We start from the raw sequence: 16,358 nt of genomic DNA on the forward strand, positions 1-16,358 counted from the left end.
TATATTTGTTCCTTGTTTCTCTAAATAAATATTTCTCCAGTTCAATTGCAATCGTATCAAGAAAAATCCCATCTTTCTTCACACTCCAGTGCATCTATTAGCATCTCACTAGCCTCCCTAATCGCTGTGGCTTTTAAATGTCATTGTGTCATTCAGCACGGAAATAGGCCCTTTGGCCCAACTTGCCCATGCCGACCAAGATGCCCCATCTGCACTAGAATGTTGTTATAGTACCTGCCTCAACTACCTCCTCCAGCAGTTCATTCCATAAACCCACCACCTTATGTGTGAAAGAATTGCCCTTCAGGTTCCTATTAAATATTTCTCCTCGCATCTTAAACCTACGGTATGTCCCCTGGTTATTGAATCTGTGTATTTACTTATCTATTCCCCTCATGATCTTCTACACCTCTATAAGATCCAACTCATCCTGCACTCCAAGGAATAAAGTCCTAGCCTGTCCAGCCTCTCCCTATAGCTCAGGACCTCAAGTCCTGGCAAAATCCTCGTTAATCTTCTCTGCACTCTATCCAAAAGAACACCAAAATAACACCTGATGCGCTCAAAGCACCAGGCCCCTCAAAATCGCTCCACTATTCAATATGATCATGGCTGATCTCCTTCATATCTCAATTGCTCTTCTGTGCCAGTTCCCAGAGCCCTACATTACCTGATCCTTTCAAAATATATCTGCCTTCCCTTTAAATACTCCCATATCCAGAGAGTTAATACTCGCATAGTTTAGCCTCCACAAGGATCTGTGGTGACGCATTATAGAGATTTATTACCTTCTGTGGGAAGAAATCCCAACACACCTAAGTTTTAAATGACCCCCCACCACCACCACCACCCTCCTGCCACCACTTATCTGGTAACTTTGTCCACTTGTTTGAGAGTCTCACACTAGTGGAAACATCTGAACATCTACCGCATCACATCCCCTTCGAATCTTATTTGATTTAATATGATCACCCCTCATTCTCCCAAACTACACAAAATACAGATCCTCTCTGTATTCTTTCTTTGTCTGTTCAGAATAAGTCAACCTCATTCTAGAAATGATCTGAGTGAATTTCAACTAACCTAGGCTACCTCCAAAGATTCTCTCTATTAAGATAATTGTTTATCTTTTGTTACTTCTTACTGAAGTATTATTTACATAATTCCAGCTTAAAAAATACTTATTTATTCCAACTCTCTATCTTCTGTAAAAACAAGGAACTGCAGATGCTGGTTTACACTACTGGAACTGGAGCAGCAGCTGGATGACCTGCAGTCCATCAGGGATGACGAAAGCTTCCTGGACAGGACCTACAGTCAGGTCGGCATTCCAAGAGTGCAGGAGGTGCGACGGGTAGAGACAGAAAGGAGATGAAACGAGTGCAGGAGACCTCGGTAGAAGTACCTCTTGCAAACAGGTACACCCTCTTGGGAGCTGCTGGGGCAGACGATGCTTCCAGTCCGAGCGGCGGACAAGTCTGTGACTCGAATCTTAGCCCTGAAACTCGACCGACGAGACCGACGTCAGGCAGAGCCATAGTGGTGGGTGACTTAATTGTCCGAGGTGTGGACAGGAGATTCTGTGGTGACAGGCGAGACTCGAGTATGGCGTATTGCCTCCCTGGTGCCAGGGTCCAAGACGTCTCAGACCGACTTCAGAACATCCTCGAGAGGGAAGGTGAGCAGCCGGAAGTAGTTGTGCCTATAGGCACAAATGACGTGGGTAAGAGGAGGAAGGTGGTTCTGTAACATGAGTATAGAGAACTAGGCAGGAGGCTGAAAAGCAGGACTTCCAGGGTGGTTATCTCTGGGTTGCTTCCAGTACCTCGTGCTAGTGAGGGTAGGAACAGAGAGATAGGGGATCTGAATGTGTGGCTGAGGAGTTGATGCAGGAGGCAGGGATTTAGATTTCTAGATCACTGTAATCTCTTCTGGGGCACGCATGACCTGTACATAAGGGATGGGTTGCACCTTAATTGGAAGGGGACTGACATTCTGGCAGGCAGGTTTGCTCGTGCTACGCGAGTGGGTTTAAACTAAACAGTGGGGCGGTGGAGTCAACAATGTGGACGTGTGTCCATGCAGCTAACGGGGGAGTAGGAAAGGTCACAGGGCATTGGGGTGGGACCCAATGCAAGGAGACAGAGGGCCATAAAAGGAGGACAGAAGCAAAAGGTAGAAGGGAGATAAGAAAAACTAACCTGAAAGCTTTGTGCCTTAATGTGAGGAGCATTCGTAATAAGGCGGATGAATTGAATGCGCTGTTGGTAGTTAAGGGATATGATATAGTTGGAATTACAGAGACATAGCTCCAGGGTGACCAAGGCTGGGAGCTAAACATGCAGGGGTGGATAGACAGAAAGGAAGAGGAGGTGGAGTGGCATTGCTGGTTAAAGAGGAGATTAATTCAACAGCAAGGAGAGACATTAGCTTGGATGCTGTAGAATCGGTATGGGTGGAACTGTGAAATAGCCAAGGGCAGAAAACGCTTGTTGGAGTTGTATACAGACCACCAAACAGCAGTAGGGAGGTTGGGGATAGCATCAAGCAGGAAATTAGGGATAGGTGTAGCAAAGGTACAGTGGTTATCATGGGTGACTTTAATCTACATTTAGATTAGGCCAACCAAATTGGTAACAGTGATGAGGAGGAGGATTTCCTGAGATGTATACAGGATGGGATTTTAAGCCAATACGTAGAGGAACCGACTAGAGGGCAGGCCATCCCAGACTGGGTATTGTGTAATGAGGAAGGATTAGTTAGTGATCATAGTGGGCAACAGTGACCATAATATGGTGGAATTCTGCATTAGGATGGAGAGTGACAGTTAATTCAGAGACTGGGGTCTTGAAGTTGAATAAAGGAGACTTTGAAGATATGAGATGAGAATTGGATAGGATAGACGGGCAAATTATACTTAAAGGGTTGACAGTGGAGATGCAATGGCAAAGATTTAAAGACTACATGTATGAACTCCAGAAATTGTTCATCCCTGTCTGGCGAAAAAATAAAACTGGGAATGCGGCTCAACCGTGGCTGACGAGGGAAGTCAAGGATAGTGTTAAAACCAAGGAAGAGGCATTTAAATTGGCCAGAAGAAGCAGCAAACCAGAGGACTGGGAGAAATTTAGAACAACAGAGGAGGACAAAGGGGTTAATTAGGAGGGGGGAAAAGAGCATGAAAGAAAGCTTGCGGGGAATATAAAAACTGACTGTAAATGTTTCTATAGGTATGTAAAAAGGAAAAGATTAGAGAAGACGAATGTAGGTCCCTTACAGTCAAGGACAGGTGAATTTATAATGGGAAACAAGGAAATGGCAGAGCAGTTAAATGAGTACTTTGGTTTTGTCTTCACTAAGGATGACATAAATAATCTCCTGGAAATACTAGGGGACAGAGGATCTAGTGCAAGGGTTCTCAACCTGGGATAAATTTACCCCCAGGGGGTAAATTTGTTGTTTCTGGACTTGTACATATTTATTCTCATTGACTGACTGTGTTTGGTTCTGGTATACTGTTATCTGTTCATCATTAGTTGTTCATAAATAAGTGAAATAACATTGTTATGTGCTATTTAAGTTGCCAGGGGTAAACGGGATGAAAAAGGTTGGAAACCCTTGATTTAGTGCGAGGGAGGAACTGAAGGGAATCCACATTAGTTGGAAAATGGTGTTAGGTAAACTGTAGGGACTGAAGGCAGATAAATCCCCTGGGCCAGATGGTCTGCATCTCAGAGTACTCAAGGAGGTGGCCCTAGAAATTATGGATACATTGGTGATCATTTTCCAATGTTCTCTCGACTCTGGATCAGTTCCTGTGGACTGGACAGTAGACCACATGGGGGTATTGGGGTTAGGGTATTGAAATGGATAGAGAACTGGTTGGCAGACAGGAAGCAAAGAGGCAAAGAGTAGGAATTAATTAGTCCTTTTTCGAATGGCAGGCAGTGATTAGTGCGGTGTCGCAAGGCTCAGTGCTGACACCCCAGTTGTTTACAATATTTATTAACGATTTAGATGAGGGAATTAAATGTAACATCTCTAAGTTTGCGGATGACACAAAGCTGGGTGGAAGTGTGAGCTGCGAGTAGGATGCTATGAGGCTGCAGGGTGACTTGGATAGGTTGGGTGAGTGGGCAGAAGCATGGCAGTTGAAGTATAGTGTGGATAAATGTTAGATTATCCACTTTGGCGGCAAGAACAGGAAGGCAGATTATTATCTGAATTATGTCTGATTAGGAGAAGGGGAGGTGCAACGAGACCTGGGTGTGCTTGTACATCAGTCACTGAAAGTAAACATGCAAATACAGCAGGCAGTCAAGAAAGCTAATGGCATGTTGGCCTTCATTGCGAGAGGATTTGAGTTTAGGAGCAAGGAGGTCCTACTGCAGTTGTACAGGGCCCTGGTGAGACCGCACCTGGAGTATTGTATGCAATTTTGGTCTCCTGATTTGAGGTACGACATTATTGCTATTGAGGGAGTGCAGAGTAGGTTCACCAGGTTAATTCTCAGGTTGGCAGGACTGACATATGATGAAAGAATGGGTTGACTGGGTTTGTATTCGCTGTAATTTAGAAAGATGAGAGGGGATCTTATAGAAACATAAAATTCTTAGACACACAAAAATGCTGGAGAAACTCAGCGGGTGCAGCAGCATCTATGGAGTGAAGGAGATAGGTAACGTTTCGGGCCGAAACCCTTCTTCAGACTGATAGGGGGTGGCGGGGAGAAGGAAGGAAAAAGGGAAGAGGAGGAGCCCGAGGTCTGGGGGATGGGAGGAGACAGCTCGAGGGCTAAGGAAGGGGAGGAGAATCATAAAATTCTTAGATGATTGGACAGGGTAGATGCAGTAAAAATGTTCCTGAGGAGTCACAGTTTAAGAATAAGGGGTAGGCCATTTAGGACTGAGATGAAGAAAAACGTTTTCACCCTGAGAGTTGTGAATTTGTGGAATTCTCTGCCAAAGAAGACAATGGGGGCCAATTCACTGGATGTTTTCAAGAGAGAGAATGGCCTACTCTTGCACTGATTTTCTATGTTTCTATGTTATACACGAGTACTGAAAAAAACTCAGTGGGTCAGGCAGCATCTCTGGAGAACGTGGACAAGTGACGTTTCAGGTCACTTCTGTCTTCTACGTTAACTTCTGTCTTATTATTTATAGTTCTGGTTTTTAAGTGTTGTTTGATATTGTTGTAGTTTTACAACTTCCCAGAAGAGGTCACTGTTGGACCTTTTGGGTAGCTTACATCCCAACGATATGAACATTAAATTCACCAAATTTAGGTAACTAACCCACAACAATCCTTTCCCCTTCCCCCATCCCCATCCACTAACCCCTCCACCTATATCCTTTCCCTTTGTTTCACATTTCTGGCATCCGTCTTCTTCCCATCTTTAACCTTTGTCCACCCATCTGCCAATCAAAACCCCCCTCCCCTGTATCACATCACTTGCCAGGCTTGGTCCAGCCCCACCTCTCTTCCAGCTTTCAAACCCCCACCCCCCACCTCAATCCGTCTGAAGAAGAGTCCCGACCAGAAACAGCACCTATCCATGTTCTCCAAGGACCTGCTGAGTTACTCCAGCACTTTGTTTCATTGTTGGAACATTGTCAGCCATTTCACCAAACGGTTATGAACAGTAATGGTTAAAACACTGATTACAACAGGAATTATACTTGAATAATTGAATGCAAACTTTCATTAATTCTTACCTTTAACCAAACCTGAAGGTGCAATTGGGTAGTTTTTTTATTGTTTCATTGAGCGTTTCCTTCCCGGGTTGGTAAATCTGTTATACAGGAGGTCCACGCCTGAAGTGATGATGTCACACGGTCAAGTATTACATTTACATAGTGACATCATAATGAGGAAAGATGACTGCATTTTGATTGGCTTAAAGTTTACTCTTCATACAAACTGCTAAATGTTACGAGTAATTTTACCGAGATATTACCCTGTGACGGCTCTACTCAAACTTCTGGTTTATTATTGCATGCTATCCAATCAAGTCAGATAATACTATACATGAATACAATCAAGCCAAACTAATGTACAATAAGTAGACTGAAGGGAAAGGTACCACGTGCAGAATATAGTTCTTAGCATTATAGCGTGACAATTCCAGAAAGTCCCATGTCAACAATAAGTTGAGGTGAATCAGACAGTACCCTAACTTATGAGAGGACCATTCAGAAACCTGATTACAGAGGGAAAGAAGCTGTCCCCGAGTCTGATGGTGCGCGTTTTCAAGCTTCTGCATCTTCTGCCCGATGGGAGCAGGGAGAAGAAGGAATGATCGAGGCGGGAAGCGTCCTTGATTATATTGGCTGCTGTCCAGAGATAGTGTGAAATGCAGATGGACTTTTCAAACTTAGAAAAATTTAGCGACATTTATATTGGGTTTTCTTCACAGAATGGTTTATAAACCAGGAATGGCTATAGGAATTGATTAAAAGGTTGTCATATTGTACTGATTACATTTGTAATCATCGCCACCATTCTTTCAGCTTTTTACTGATTTCAGTTATTCTACATTCTTATGGGGATAATCTTTCACCTACATTATATAAAACTATGTGGAATGCAGCAGTTCAAGAAGGTGCGTCACCATTGCCTTCTCAATGCTAGTTAAGGATGGGCAATAAATGCGATCTTGCCGCTGGCAATACCAAATAATTAATATTTTAATAATGGAAGATTTTCTATCATACTTGTTCCATACAGATGTTTGCTGAAATGGTACCCATCCTTTATCTGCAATTTCCTGGATACCCAAGAAAAATCAACTGAAGTCATTTTAAAAAACCACTCAGGAATTTCTTCTCCTTTAAGGTGGCACCAATGAAGGCTTCAAAATACGGGCCGGCAGGGTGGTACTGCTTGTAGAGCCAATGTAGACCAAGGTTTAAACCTGACCTTGGGTGCTGGCACTGCGGAGTTTGCTTGACCTCCCTGCTGGTTCCCCTAGGGTGCTCCAGTTTCCTCTCACTTCCCAATGACCTGTGGATCAGTGGGTTAATTAACCATGGAAAAATTGCCCTATATATGTGAGTGAGTGGTAGAATCTGAGTTGCTGAGATGCTGAACGTGGCAAGGATTAGTCTAGGATTAGTGTGAGAAGGTACACAAAAATGCTGGAGAAACTCAGCAGGTGCAGCAGCATCTATGGAGCGAAGAAAATAGGCAACGTTTTGGGCCGAAACCCTTCTTCAGACTGATCTGTAGTGTGAGAGGGTGCTTGATGATCAGCAGGGTGGGCCAAAGGGTCTGCTTCCATTCTATATCTTTCTGTCCATACACAAAAGCACATTACTCATCTTCAGCCAGTCATAAATCATGGAAACAGGCCCTTCAGCTCAACTTCATGCCAACCAAGATGCCCCATCTGCTTTAGTCCCACCTGCCAGCATTTGGCCCATATCCCTCTAAACCTTTCCTATCCATGTACTTTTCTAAGTGTCTGTTAAATGTTGTTATAGTTCCGGCCTCAAACACCTCCTCTGGCAGCTCGTTCCATTTTACCTTCCACCGTACGTGTAAACAAGCTGCCCCTCAGGTTCCTATTAAATCTTTCCCACCACCTTAAAAACATTGTCCGCTGGTTCTTGATTACTCAACTCTCAGTAAAAGACTCCGCATCTACCCCATCCAATCCATTGAATAAATGAGAATGTACAATTGCTTATTTCTGTTTGAGATACCCTTCAATAATAACAATATCAATAAACAAGGGACGGCACAGTGGTAGAGTTGCTGCTTTACAGTGCCTGGGGTGGATATGACTGGGGTGCTGTCTGTACGTTCTCCATGCCCCAGACCAATAATTTCTATCCAAATCAAATAACTGATATAATTGATCTGCATAAATTAAAAAAAAATTCTTAACTCATTAATCATGTCCTTTGCAAATTGTATTGTCACATTGTTTTCGGGTTTTTTGAGGCAATAGTAACTAACAGCTCCAAACTCCAGTCATCATGCAAGATATCTCCAAAATTAATTTTTCCTTCACCAGGTAGAATGCCCCATAGTTTAAAGGGATGCATGCTAAAGTTGCACTTGTCATTTCTACAAAGCTCACTTTATGCATATGTATTTGGCTCTCAATATTATTATCTATTCTCAACTTGAAATCTTTCATAGGTTTCCAGTGTATTCAGATTCTTGGATGGACTTCTCATAAGCACTTACAAGACTTCTCATAAGTATGTATTCCTGATCTTCCAATCTACCTCATTATGGCCCTTGCACTTTTCTTTTATCTTTCTTTGTAGGCCTAACACTATACTCTGCACTTTGTTCCTTCCTTTTTTTTGCACTGCCTGATGTCCCCATTTATGGAATGACCTGGCTGGATAACACCACAATAGTGGTGCCAAAAAAAAAACAAAGTCCTTTTGCAACCAAAGACATTCGATCAAAGTTCATAGTCATGGTTACTCTTTTGTAATGTTCAAGAGCCTGAAGGTTGTTGAGAAGAAACTGTTCTTGAACCTGGTGGTCACAGTTTTCTGACCCCTGCACCTTCTTGCCGATGGTAGGAGTGAAATAAAAGCACACTGAGGTGCTGTGGGTCTTTGATGATATTGTTTGCTTTGTTGAGACAGTGCCTCCTGTAGATCTTTTTGATGTTTTAATTTAGAGACACAGCGTGGAAACTGGCCCTTCAGCCCACGCCGATCAGCGATTACCTCATACACTAACAGATTAGGTAGCAACCATCTCACATTTACTGTTTGGGATCCTTACTATTAATTTTTATCAAAGCTCCAGCCAGACACTGTACCCAGTGTTCATGCAATTACATTAAAAATGCTGCCGTTTTCACCCTTGTGCCAATATTCAGTGATTCTTTCTGAAAAAAACTTGTGGGAACTTCATTGAATGTGTATAATTACCCAAAGAAACTTGTATAAACATAAACCAGAGATGCAACTACATAGTCTGGAATATATAACCACAGGTCTGAAGCAAAGTTCATCAGACTAATGTTGCTATGCCCATTGGCTGGCATCTATTAAAACAAACCTTGTTTCTAAACGGTTATGCTCTTGCTGTGGAATTTCCTTTTGGCAGCATTCAGTAGTGGGTTATGTGGCTGAATAATAATTTGTTCATCTCTATTTCTAAAAGTCAGCATGCAGAATTATTTTTATTTTTTTGGTGGTCTATTCCAGACTTTCACTGCTCCACTGCCAATTTCTGTATGGTTAGTTACCATCATTATGTACATTCACCTGTCCACCATTTTTATTTCCCCAGTGAATGGCCTTGTCAGTTTTTATTTTCACATCTATGTACCATAGACTCTGACCTAGTTGATAGAGATCTCTACCAAACATTCAGTAATTGCTGTTCAAATGTTTTGTTAATTCCATGGATTTTTCCAAGTGCATTTCTCAAAGTCCTTGAATTACATGTGTGTACAAAAATTTGTTTCTACAATCTTAGTCTCATTGCTGTGTGCATTAACGAGAACCAGTAGTGCAGTTGTAGTACAAGTGTTTACTCATTTGATAGTTTAGTTGTCACATGTACTGAGGTACAGTGAAAAGCATTTGTTGCATGCTATCCAGTCAGCGGAAAGACTATATATGATTATAATTAAGCCATCCACTGTGTACAGATACAGGATAAAGGAAATAATATTTACTGGAAGGTAAGGTCCAATTAAAGATAGTCCAAGAGTTTTCAATGAGGCAGCATGTAGCTCAGTCCTGCTAGAATCCGGTTTGAAATTAACTTTTACAGCTTTCAAATGAAACAATCAGTCCCATGGTAATACTTTATACACGCTGAATAAGATTCTCACTATTCTTTCCTCAGCAAAAGAACAAAGATTAAAAATAATCTTTAATGCAGGTTCAGAAAGTTACTGTAAGAAAACTGAGATCGCTTTTAAAATACAAGAGTCTTACAACAGAGGTGATACCATTTAGTTCAGTAATTCCTGCTCTTTATGCAAGCCATTCTATGCAGTTTTGTTTTCTAATGGTTTAGCCGTTTTATTTTTAATTCCTCTATGGCTATTTGTGAAGACCATTAAGATTTGATAATCCAAAGTCTAGATTTGATTATCAGGTCTACAAAGTTTTCACTGCCTCAGTATATGATGGGTGGGAAAATTGTAAGGATGCAAAGAGTCTGCACAATTTCAAAAAGGAATGATTGTTAGGTAGAACAAGACAAAAATCATGGTAACAGATTACACTGAGAAGGTAGGTTCATGGGTGGTACGTGTCGCCAAAAATAAAAAACGGGCATATGGAGTGTAATGTGGGGCACGCAAAGCTAAGAACTTTGATCATGGAGAACACCAGAGGATTGTTTAGTTGGAGTATGAAGAATACTTAGATGGAGAAGGACCTGGGTGTCCAAGTACTTAAAATGTTAGCATACATATAGAACTGATAACTAATGAAAAATTTAACGTTGGTCTTTATTAAAGTGGATGTAGTAGGAATGTCTTGAAACATGGTGAAACCACATTTGGGGTACCATGTGGTTTAATTAAAGGATGGATATCTGTTTTTTTTGTGTTTTGAAACAAACCAATTCTACTTTGTTTAAAGAATAAATCAAATTTCATGTGTATCCTTTTGATAGATTCCATCTACTACACCAAGCATGATGCAAAATAAAAAAAGACAAAGACCTTCCCAATTTGTCTCGCAACGTAATCAACTCATTTGTGAACCTCATTACAAATACTCTGTAATTTTTACTCCAATCCCCAAGGCTGGTGGAAAGATATTCAACAACTTTCAGTTGTAAATTGAATAAGTACGTGAAGATCCACACCACCCCAATTTCACTTCTATCAGGAAGAAGCTCCAGGACTCTAAAAACTATGACTACCAGGTTCAAGATTCTTCCCGACAACCATCAGGCTCTTGAACACCACACACTAACTAAACTATGAACTATGTTGCTCTACGTACTTCAGGCTTTTTGCATTGGTATTGAGGTTTTTAATTTATTGACAATTTTTGTTCATTATGTTATCTCTCACCACTGTGTTTACAATCCTGTTATGCTGCTACAAGAGAGAATCTCGTTGTTCCCTTGTTGGTCCACATAACAATTAAACACTCTTGACTCGAAAAAAAATGCAGGGTTACAGAAAAGAGGAGAAAAATGAATGGTAGTTAGAACTTGTTCGAATGCAGAGAACTCAAATAAAACCCAAAGAAAAATGCTTTCCAGATTATTTTATTGGATTTAATTATGAATCCATGGTATAAGCACGATAAAATAAAGCTGTGTTGCTTAGATTAACTTATTAACACGTAACAGTTTGCAGGTCAGCTCAGCAACCAGTTATGTTAAGCTTGTGGTGCTCACACTGGCCTTGATTCAGACAACAGTCTATAATGTCCAACTATGTTCTTGGTCCGTTGCATGTTACAAAGCAAATTGACACATAATTTATCAGTCTTCAAATACAGAAAAGTATATCAACTAAATGCCAAGCCAGATAAATTAACCTTATGTTTGTACATCAATAAATGGTGATTTTAATGAACTCAAGGAATGTGGAGCAATAAAATGCCATTCAAAACTAGGCTTGATAAAGTATTATGCTCTTATATTCTACACAAACTTGCTTAATCCAAGTAGGTTTACTTCAGAACTTAAATACCTCAACAATAACCTCAAATCCATTGTGCATTGGTAATTATTATTTTAAAAAGCTGGGTTATATCAAGAGCAGCAAACATCCATACTGTTGTTTGTGGTCAGTTTATCAAACTTCCTGTAAGCCAGCTTCAGAAATTTACATTCCTCGAAATTAAGGAAAAAGTGCTAGAAAATTAAATTAGAAAATATATCGCTTCTGTAATGTCTTGTGGTTATTTATCCTTCTCTGAGCTGTACATATGGCATTCTCAACATTATATGGAAAACATTTATTAAAGTGTCATTTTTTAAACTCAGTCACAAGCTTTGTTCATCAATATTTTAACTGTACATTAGTAATGTTACAAGTAAGTGAATATAGATGTTGAGCGTTTTAATCACAACATTAGGGCAACACATCCTTCAAACCAGTCAGAAACCCAATTTGACTTGATGAGCAGAAAAGTGTACATTTCTCCTCCCATATTTCCATCCCCCCCTCCCCCCCCACCCCCAGTTCATGCACCTGAACACATACATACATAGACACATACACTTAAATCAATCAAAATGATTGTAATTAACACTTTGTGTCAAAGCTGCTCTGAACAAAAGCTCAGTAAGTCTCTTCCTTGCTAATGGAAATCATTGATATTTCAGAATGGGAATGGATGCCATACAGGATCTGACCAAATAATAAATCGAGGCAAAAAGTCCTATAAATTCATCTTAACTTGGAATGAACTCCAAGAGGAAATCTTTACTGCAGAATCTCCACTCAAGTTGTGCAGACTGAATAATACAATATAAACTATTTACATTTTCCCCTAAAAAAAACCGACAGCTTACAATATTCACTTAGAGTTTTAAGAGTTGAACAGTAAACCCACTTATTAACCAATTTACTCCTAAATCACTAGCTGATAAATTACGTTCTTGGTATTGACTAGTGAACTCAAATTTTATAAATTTGATACTGAAGATTTCTTTTGCAAACTCCTTATATTTAAATACACTGTTAAGTCACATGGGTTACTACACCTTGTTGGTGATATGGAGTATAAACATGCTAGAACAATAGATCCATTTTATGGAATGATTTGACGCCAAATTATGCTTTCTTTAGCTACCAGTGATACACTTCACAAGTATGTGTCCTGCTCTGTTCCCTCTGAACTAAGGCTCAGTTCAGACTGCTGGAGTGGAGTGTCCTTTATCAACATTGATTGCTTTATATCCTCTGCAATATCCACAGGTTGTGTTGCATACTGTTCATCTTTCAAAATTCTTTTGGTCTCATCGGGAGCCGATCCATTGGCCGTCGGTTCTACTTTTCCTGCCTTTTTCTCCAGTTTCTTCTTTTCCTTCTTCGAACTTTTCTTATCCTTCTTCTTTGAATTGCTGCTGGAATCTGAAGAGGGAGAGACAGGTGGCGAATGTATCACAATGGAGGGCATCTGCACCAAGGCCTTGTGAGAATGTGGCTCTGACTCATTGATGGCTTTGGCACCGTGCAGTCTTGGAGGAGGCTGGTACTTGAGGTCACCGTGCGTATCCTTCCACTTCTTTAACTGAATTAAATGTTCTTTTTCAATCTCTCTTTCTGTGACAGGAAGCTCAATTACCTGTTAAAACACAGTAAAAGCATTTTATTTAATTTTGAATATTCATTTTTTTTATTGCCGAGAATGCTAGGAACCTTGTCTGATCTGTTGATCTGATCTGATTGTCTGATCTGTTGATCACTTCTATCATTGTGTTTTTATGCTGGGAACAATATTTGTTCCCTCCATTTTTCAGATCAGCACTTAAACTGAAACCTTGTCTGGCAGCTAATGTAGTTACAAGTGTCACTGCATCATATTGAAAACCATTAGTTCTGACCAGTGTTCTGGCCAACATTCATCAGTAACACTAAAACAGATGGGGACACAAGAAACTGCAGATGCTGGAATCTTGAGCAGAACACAATGCTGGGGGAACTCGTTGGGCCAGGAAGCATCTATGGAGGGAATAGGCAGATATTTCAGTCAAGTCCCTTCAAGTCTGAAGAAGTGTCTCAACCCAAAACATTGTCTGTCCCTTTCCCCCACACAGATGCTGCCTGACCTGCTGAGTTCCTCAAGTGCTGTGTTTTCATTAAAACAGATGGTCACTTTATTGTACAAATGTTCTTTGCTGCAAAAAACTTAACACAAAGTCATGATGGGTGTCATACATATGCATTTTTCTTTAATAGGGACATAAAGATACTGAAGATGCTCTATAGGGAGGTTGCACGAAAGGTCACTGGGTCATAGGGCTCGACGCACGGAGCCGCTAAATCCAACTGGAAGACATCCGTCACTTCCGGTATATGTTATTAATGCTAGAAACGCGTACTTTCCTACCTGTTAAAAACCGCCAAAATGTTGAATTTATGCGCTGAAAAAAATTGTGGGAGTCGGGGTAAGTGTGAGAGACATGTACCCAACTTTAGAATTCCAAACGTGAAGCGAAATGAAGGTATAGAGAAGCGAGAACTGAAGGGACTACAGCAGCTAAAGTGCTTGGTAAACATTGAAAATATTGGGAATTATCGCGTTTGCTCACTGCATTTCATCAAGTAATGTATTATTTGTGTTTTTTCTTGATTCCTTTGGTATCTAAAAATTCTCAAAAGTGATAAATCTGGCTGTAAATTTTTCTTCAGATGCGTTTTCATTTTGTATGTAAAAACCCCCGAGAACCATGGGCGATTTAAAAACATTACAGCCAGATTTATCACTTCTGAAACTTTTTAGATGCCAAAGGAATCAAGAAAAAACACAAATAATGCCTTACTGTTGATGAAATGCAGTGAGCAAACGGCCAATGTTCGCCAAGCACTCTGGCTGTTGTTGTCTCTTCAGCTCTCGTTTTTATCTACCGTCATTTCTCCTCACTTTTGGAATTCTGAAGTATGCTAAATGTCTCTCACGCTTATCCCGATTAACATAATTATTTACAGCGCAAAAATTGACAATTTCAGCGGGTTTTAACGGGCCCACACCGCTGGAAACAATGGTAAGTGCCTACCTGCAGTTCATCGCGTGTAATCCATTTGGAGTAGCCTAGCAACAGTACGGGTCATGGGTCATGACCCGACTGCCGTGAAACCTCCCTATAGGTCATAGCCGTCAGGAATGATCTTATAGGGTGTGGTTCTTTGAAAAGACTGAGTGATGATAGAAATTTTTGAAATCGTGAAAGGATTTGTTTGGGTGGAATTAGAGAAAGCTTTAGGGTGGGGAAGAGAACATAACTAGGTTCAGTTGGCCACAAAATGTCGGTTTGTGTCTTTTTTTTGTAAACCAGCATCTGCAGTTCCTTGTTTCTACGGAATAAATAATGAATTTAGTTTGGAGATACAGCATGGAAACATGCCCTTCAGCCCACACCGACCATCAATCATTAGTTCTGTATTATCCCACTTTCTCATCCACTCCCTACACACTGGAGGCAATTTTACAGAGGCCAATTAACCTAAAAACCCACACGTCTATGGGATGTTGGAGGAAACCAGAGCGTCCGGAGGAAATCCACAAACTCCACACAGACAGTACCAGAGATCAGGATCGAACCCGGATCGAATGAGCTTTGAGGCAGCAGTTCTACCACCTGTGCCACCCTAATCGTGGGGTGTTAGTGCGTGCTAATCAAATCTAGTGCACTGCATTGTGTTCAGTGCGGTCTCCAATATTGGAGACAAACACAGATTGGGTGATCACTTCCCATTGAGTCTGTTAGGATGATTTTAAGCTTCCAGTTGTCTGCCATTTTAAATTCTCAATCCCATACCAACCTATCTGCGGCTCCTCAACCATGTCCTGTAACCAACATAAACCAGAACATCTCACCCCATTTCTTCAAAGTGGCTTGCTAATGGTCAATACTCAGGCTCCCTATCCGATCTGTGTTAACGTATCAGCATTATAGGCTTTGTCTTCACCTCACTCCTCCTCCTCCTGATTCTTTCCCCCAACTGTAAACCCTTCAATCATCTACCCACCCACCCCCACCCCCCCAAACCAAATTGAGAATGTGTCCCTAACCAAAAATGTCGTCTGATTTTTCTTTCCACAGATGCTGCGGAGTGCTTGCATCATTTCTGTTTTTGTTTCAAATTGAACAGTAATTTTTTTCTTTTGAGTTCATATCCACCACATGAAGACAAAATATAATCCTCAGACCTTAAGGATGTTAAAATGCAATCAGGCGAAAAGAGGACGCAAGTTTCTAATATAAAATTCAAGCTGTTCAAAATGTTCCATCTCCTTGAGAGTTGGTCATTTCTGCCCAGCCACATCTTAGATTTCCATTAAAGACTCCAGATGGCTGTGGTATGTGCTGGGAAGGTGCCAATAAAACAGCAAAGGCTCTAGACATTTCCATACTGCTATAGTGTGTACTGTACAAAAGGTTATATTGTGTAATGGATAAATAGGACGGTTTTTCTAATCGTTACCATACGCTAAGTAGGTAACGGAGACAACATTTAGGCTGGAGTAAATTTAACTGCTTTCTGCAGAGAAAAGGTGCTTGTGCAGACCGAGGAAAATACAAAAGGATAATTCTATTACTGCAGATTTCTAATCTGATTAGCTTTCAAAAACAATTAAATTGTGACCTTGTTGTTGGAACGACTTGGCTCTGAGCCGTTAAAGTTAGCAGTGCTCTTTAGTAGACAAAAAGGTGCCAGTGTATATATCAAT

At 40.8% G+C, this 16,358-nt stretch overlaps 1 protein-coding gene and 1 long non-coding RNA gene across 2 annotated transcripts in view; one reads left to right on the forward strand and one right to left on the reverse strand.

Moving 5' to 3' along the window:
- The first annotated feature begins 1,212 nt into the window (after nucleotides 1–1,212).
- On the forward strand, nucleotides 1,213–11,194 carry LOC116987348. Its single transcript, XR_004415700.1, has 2 exons — nucleotides 1,213–1,418; nucleotides 10,612–11,194. It is a non-coding gene; the product is annotated as an uncharacterized LOC116987348 (long non-coding RNA).
- A 7-nt stretch (nucleotides 11,195–11,201) lies between these two features.
- tbc1d10a (TBC1 domain family member 10A) overlaps nucleotides 11,202–16,358 on the reverse strand; it is a 78,662-nt gene continuing 73,505 nt past the window's right edge. Inside the window, exon 9 of the mRNA XM_033043319.1 lies at nucleotides 11,202–13,250. Coding sequence (XP_032899210.1) covers nucleotides 12,768–13,250 — 483 coding nt within the window. The 3' untranslated portion in view covers nucleotides 11,202–12,767. The remainder of the gene's footprint in view (nucleotides 13,251–16,358) is intronic.

Source organism: Amblyraja radiata, chromosome 25 (assembly GCF_010909765.2).
Source record: "Amblyraja radiata isolate CabotCenter1 chromosome 25, sAmbRad1.1.pri, whole genome shotgun sequence".
Lineage (NCBI taxonomy): Eukaryota > Metazoa > Chordata > Chondrichthyes > Rajiformes > Rajidae > Amblyraja > Amblyraja radiata.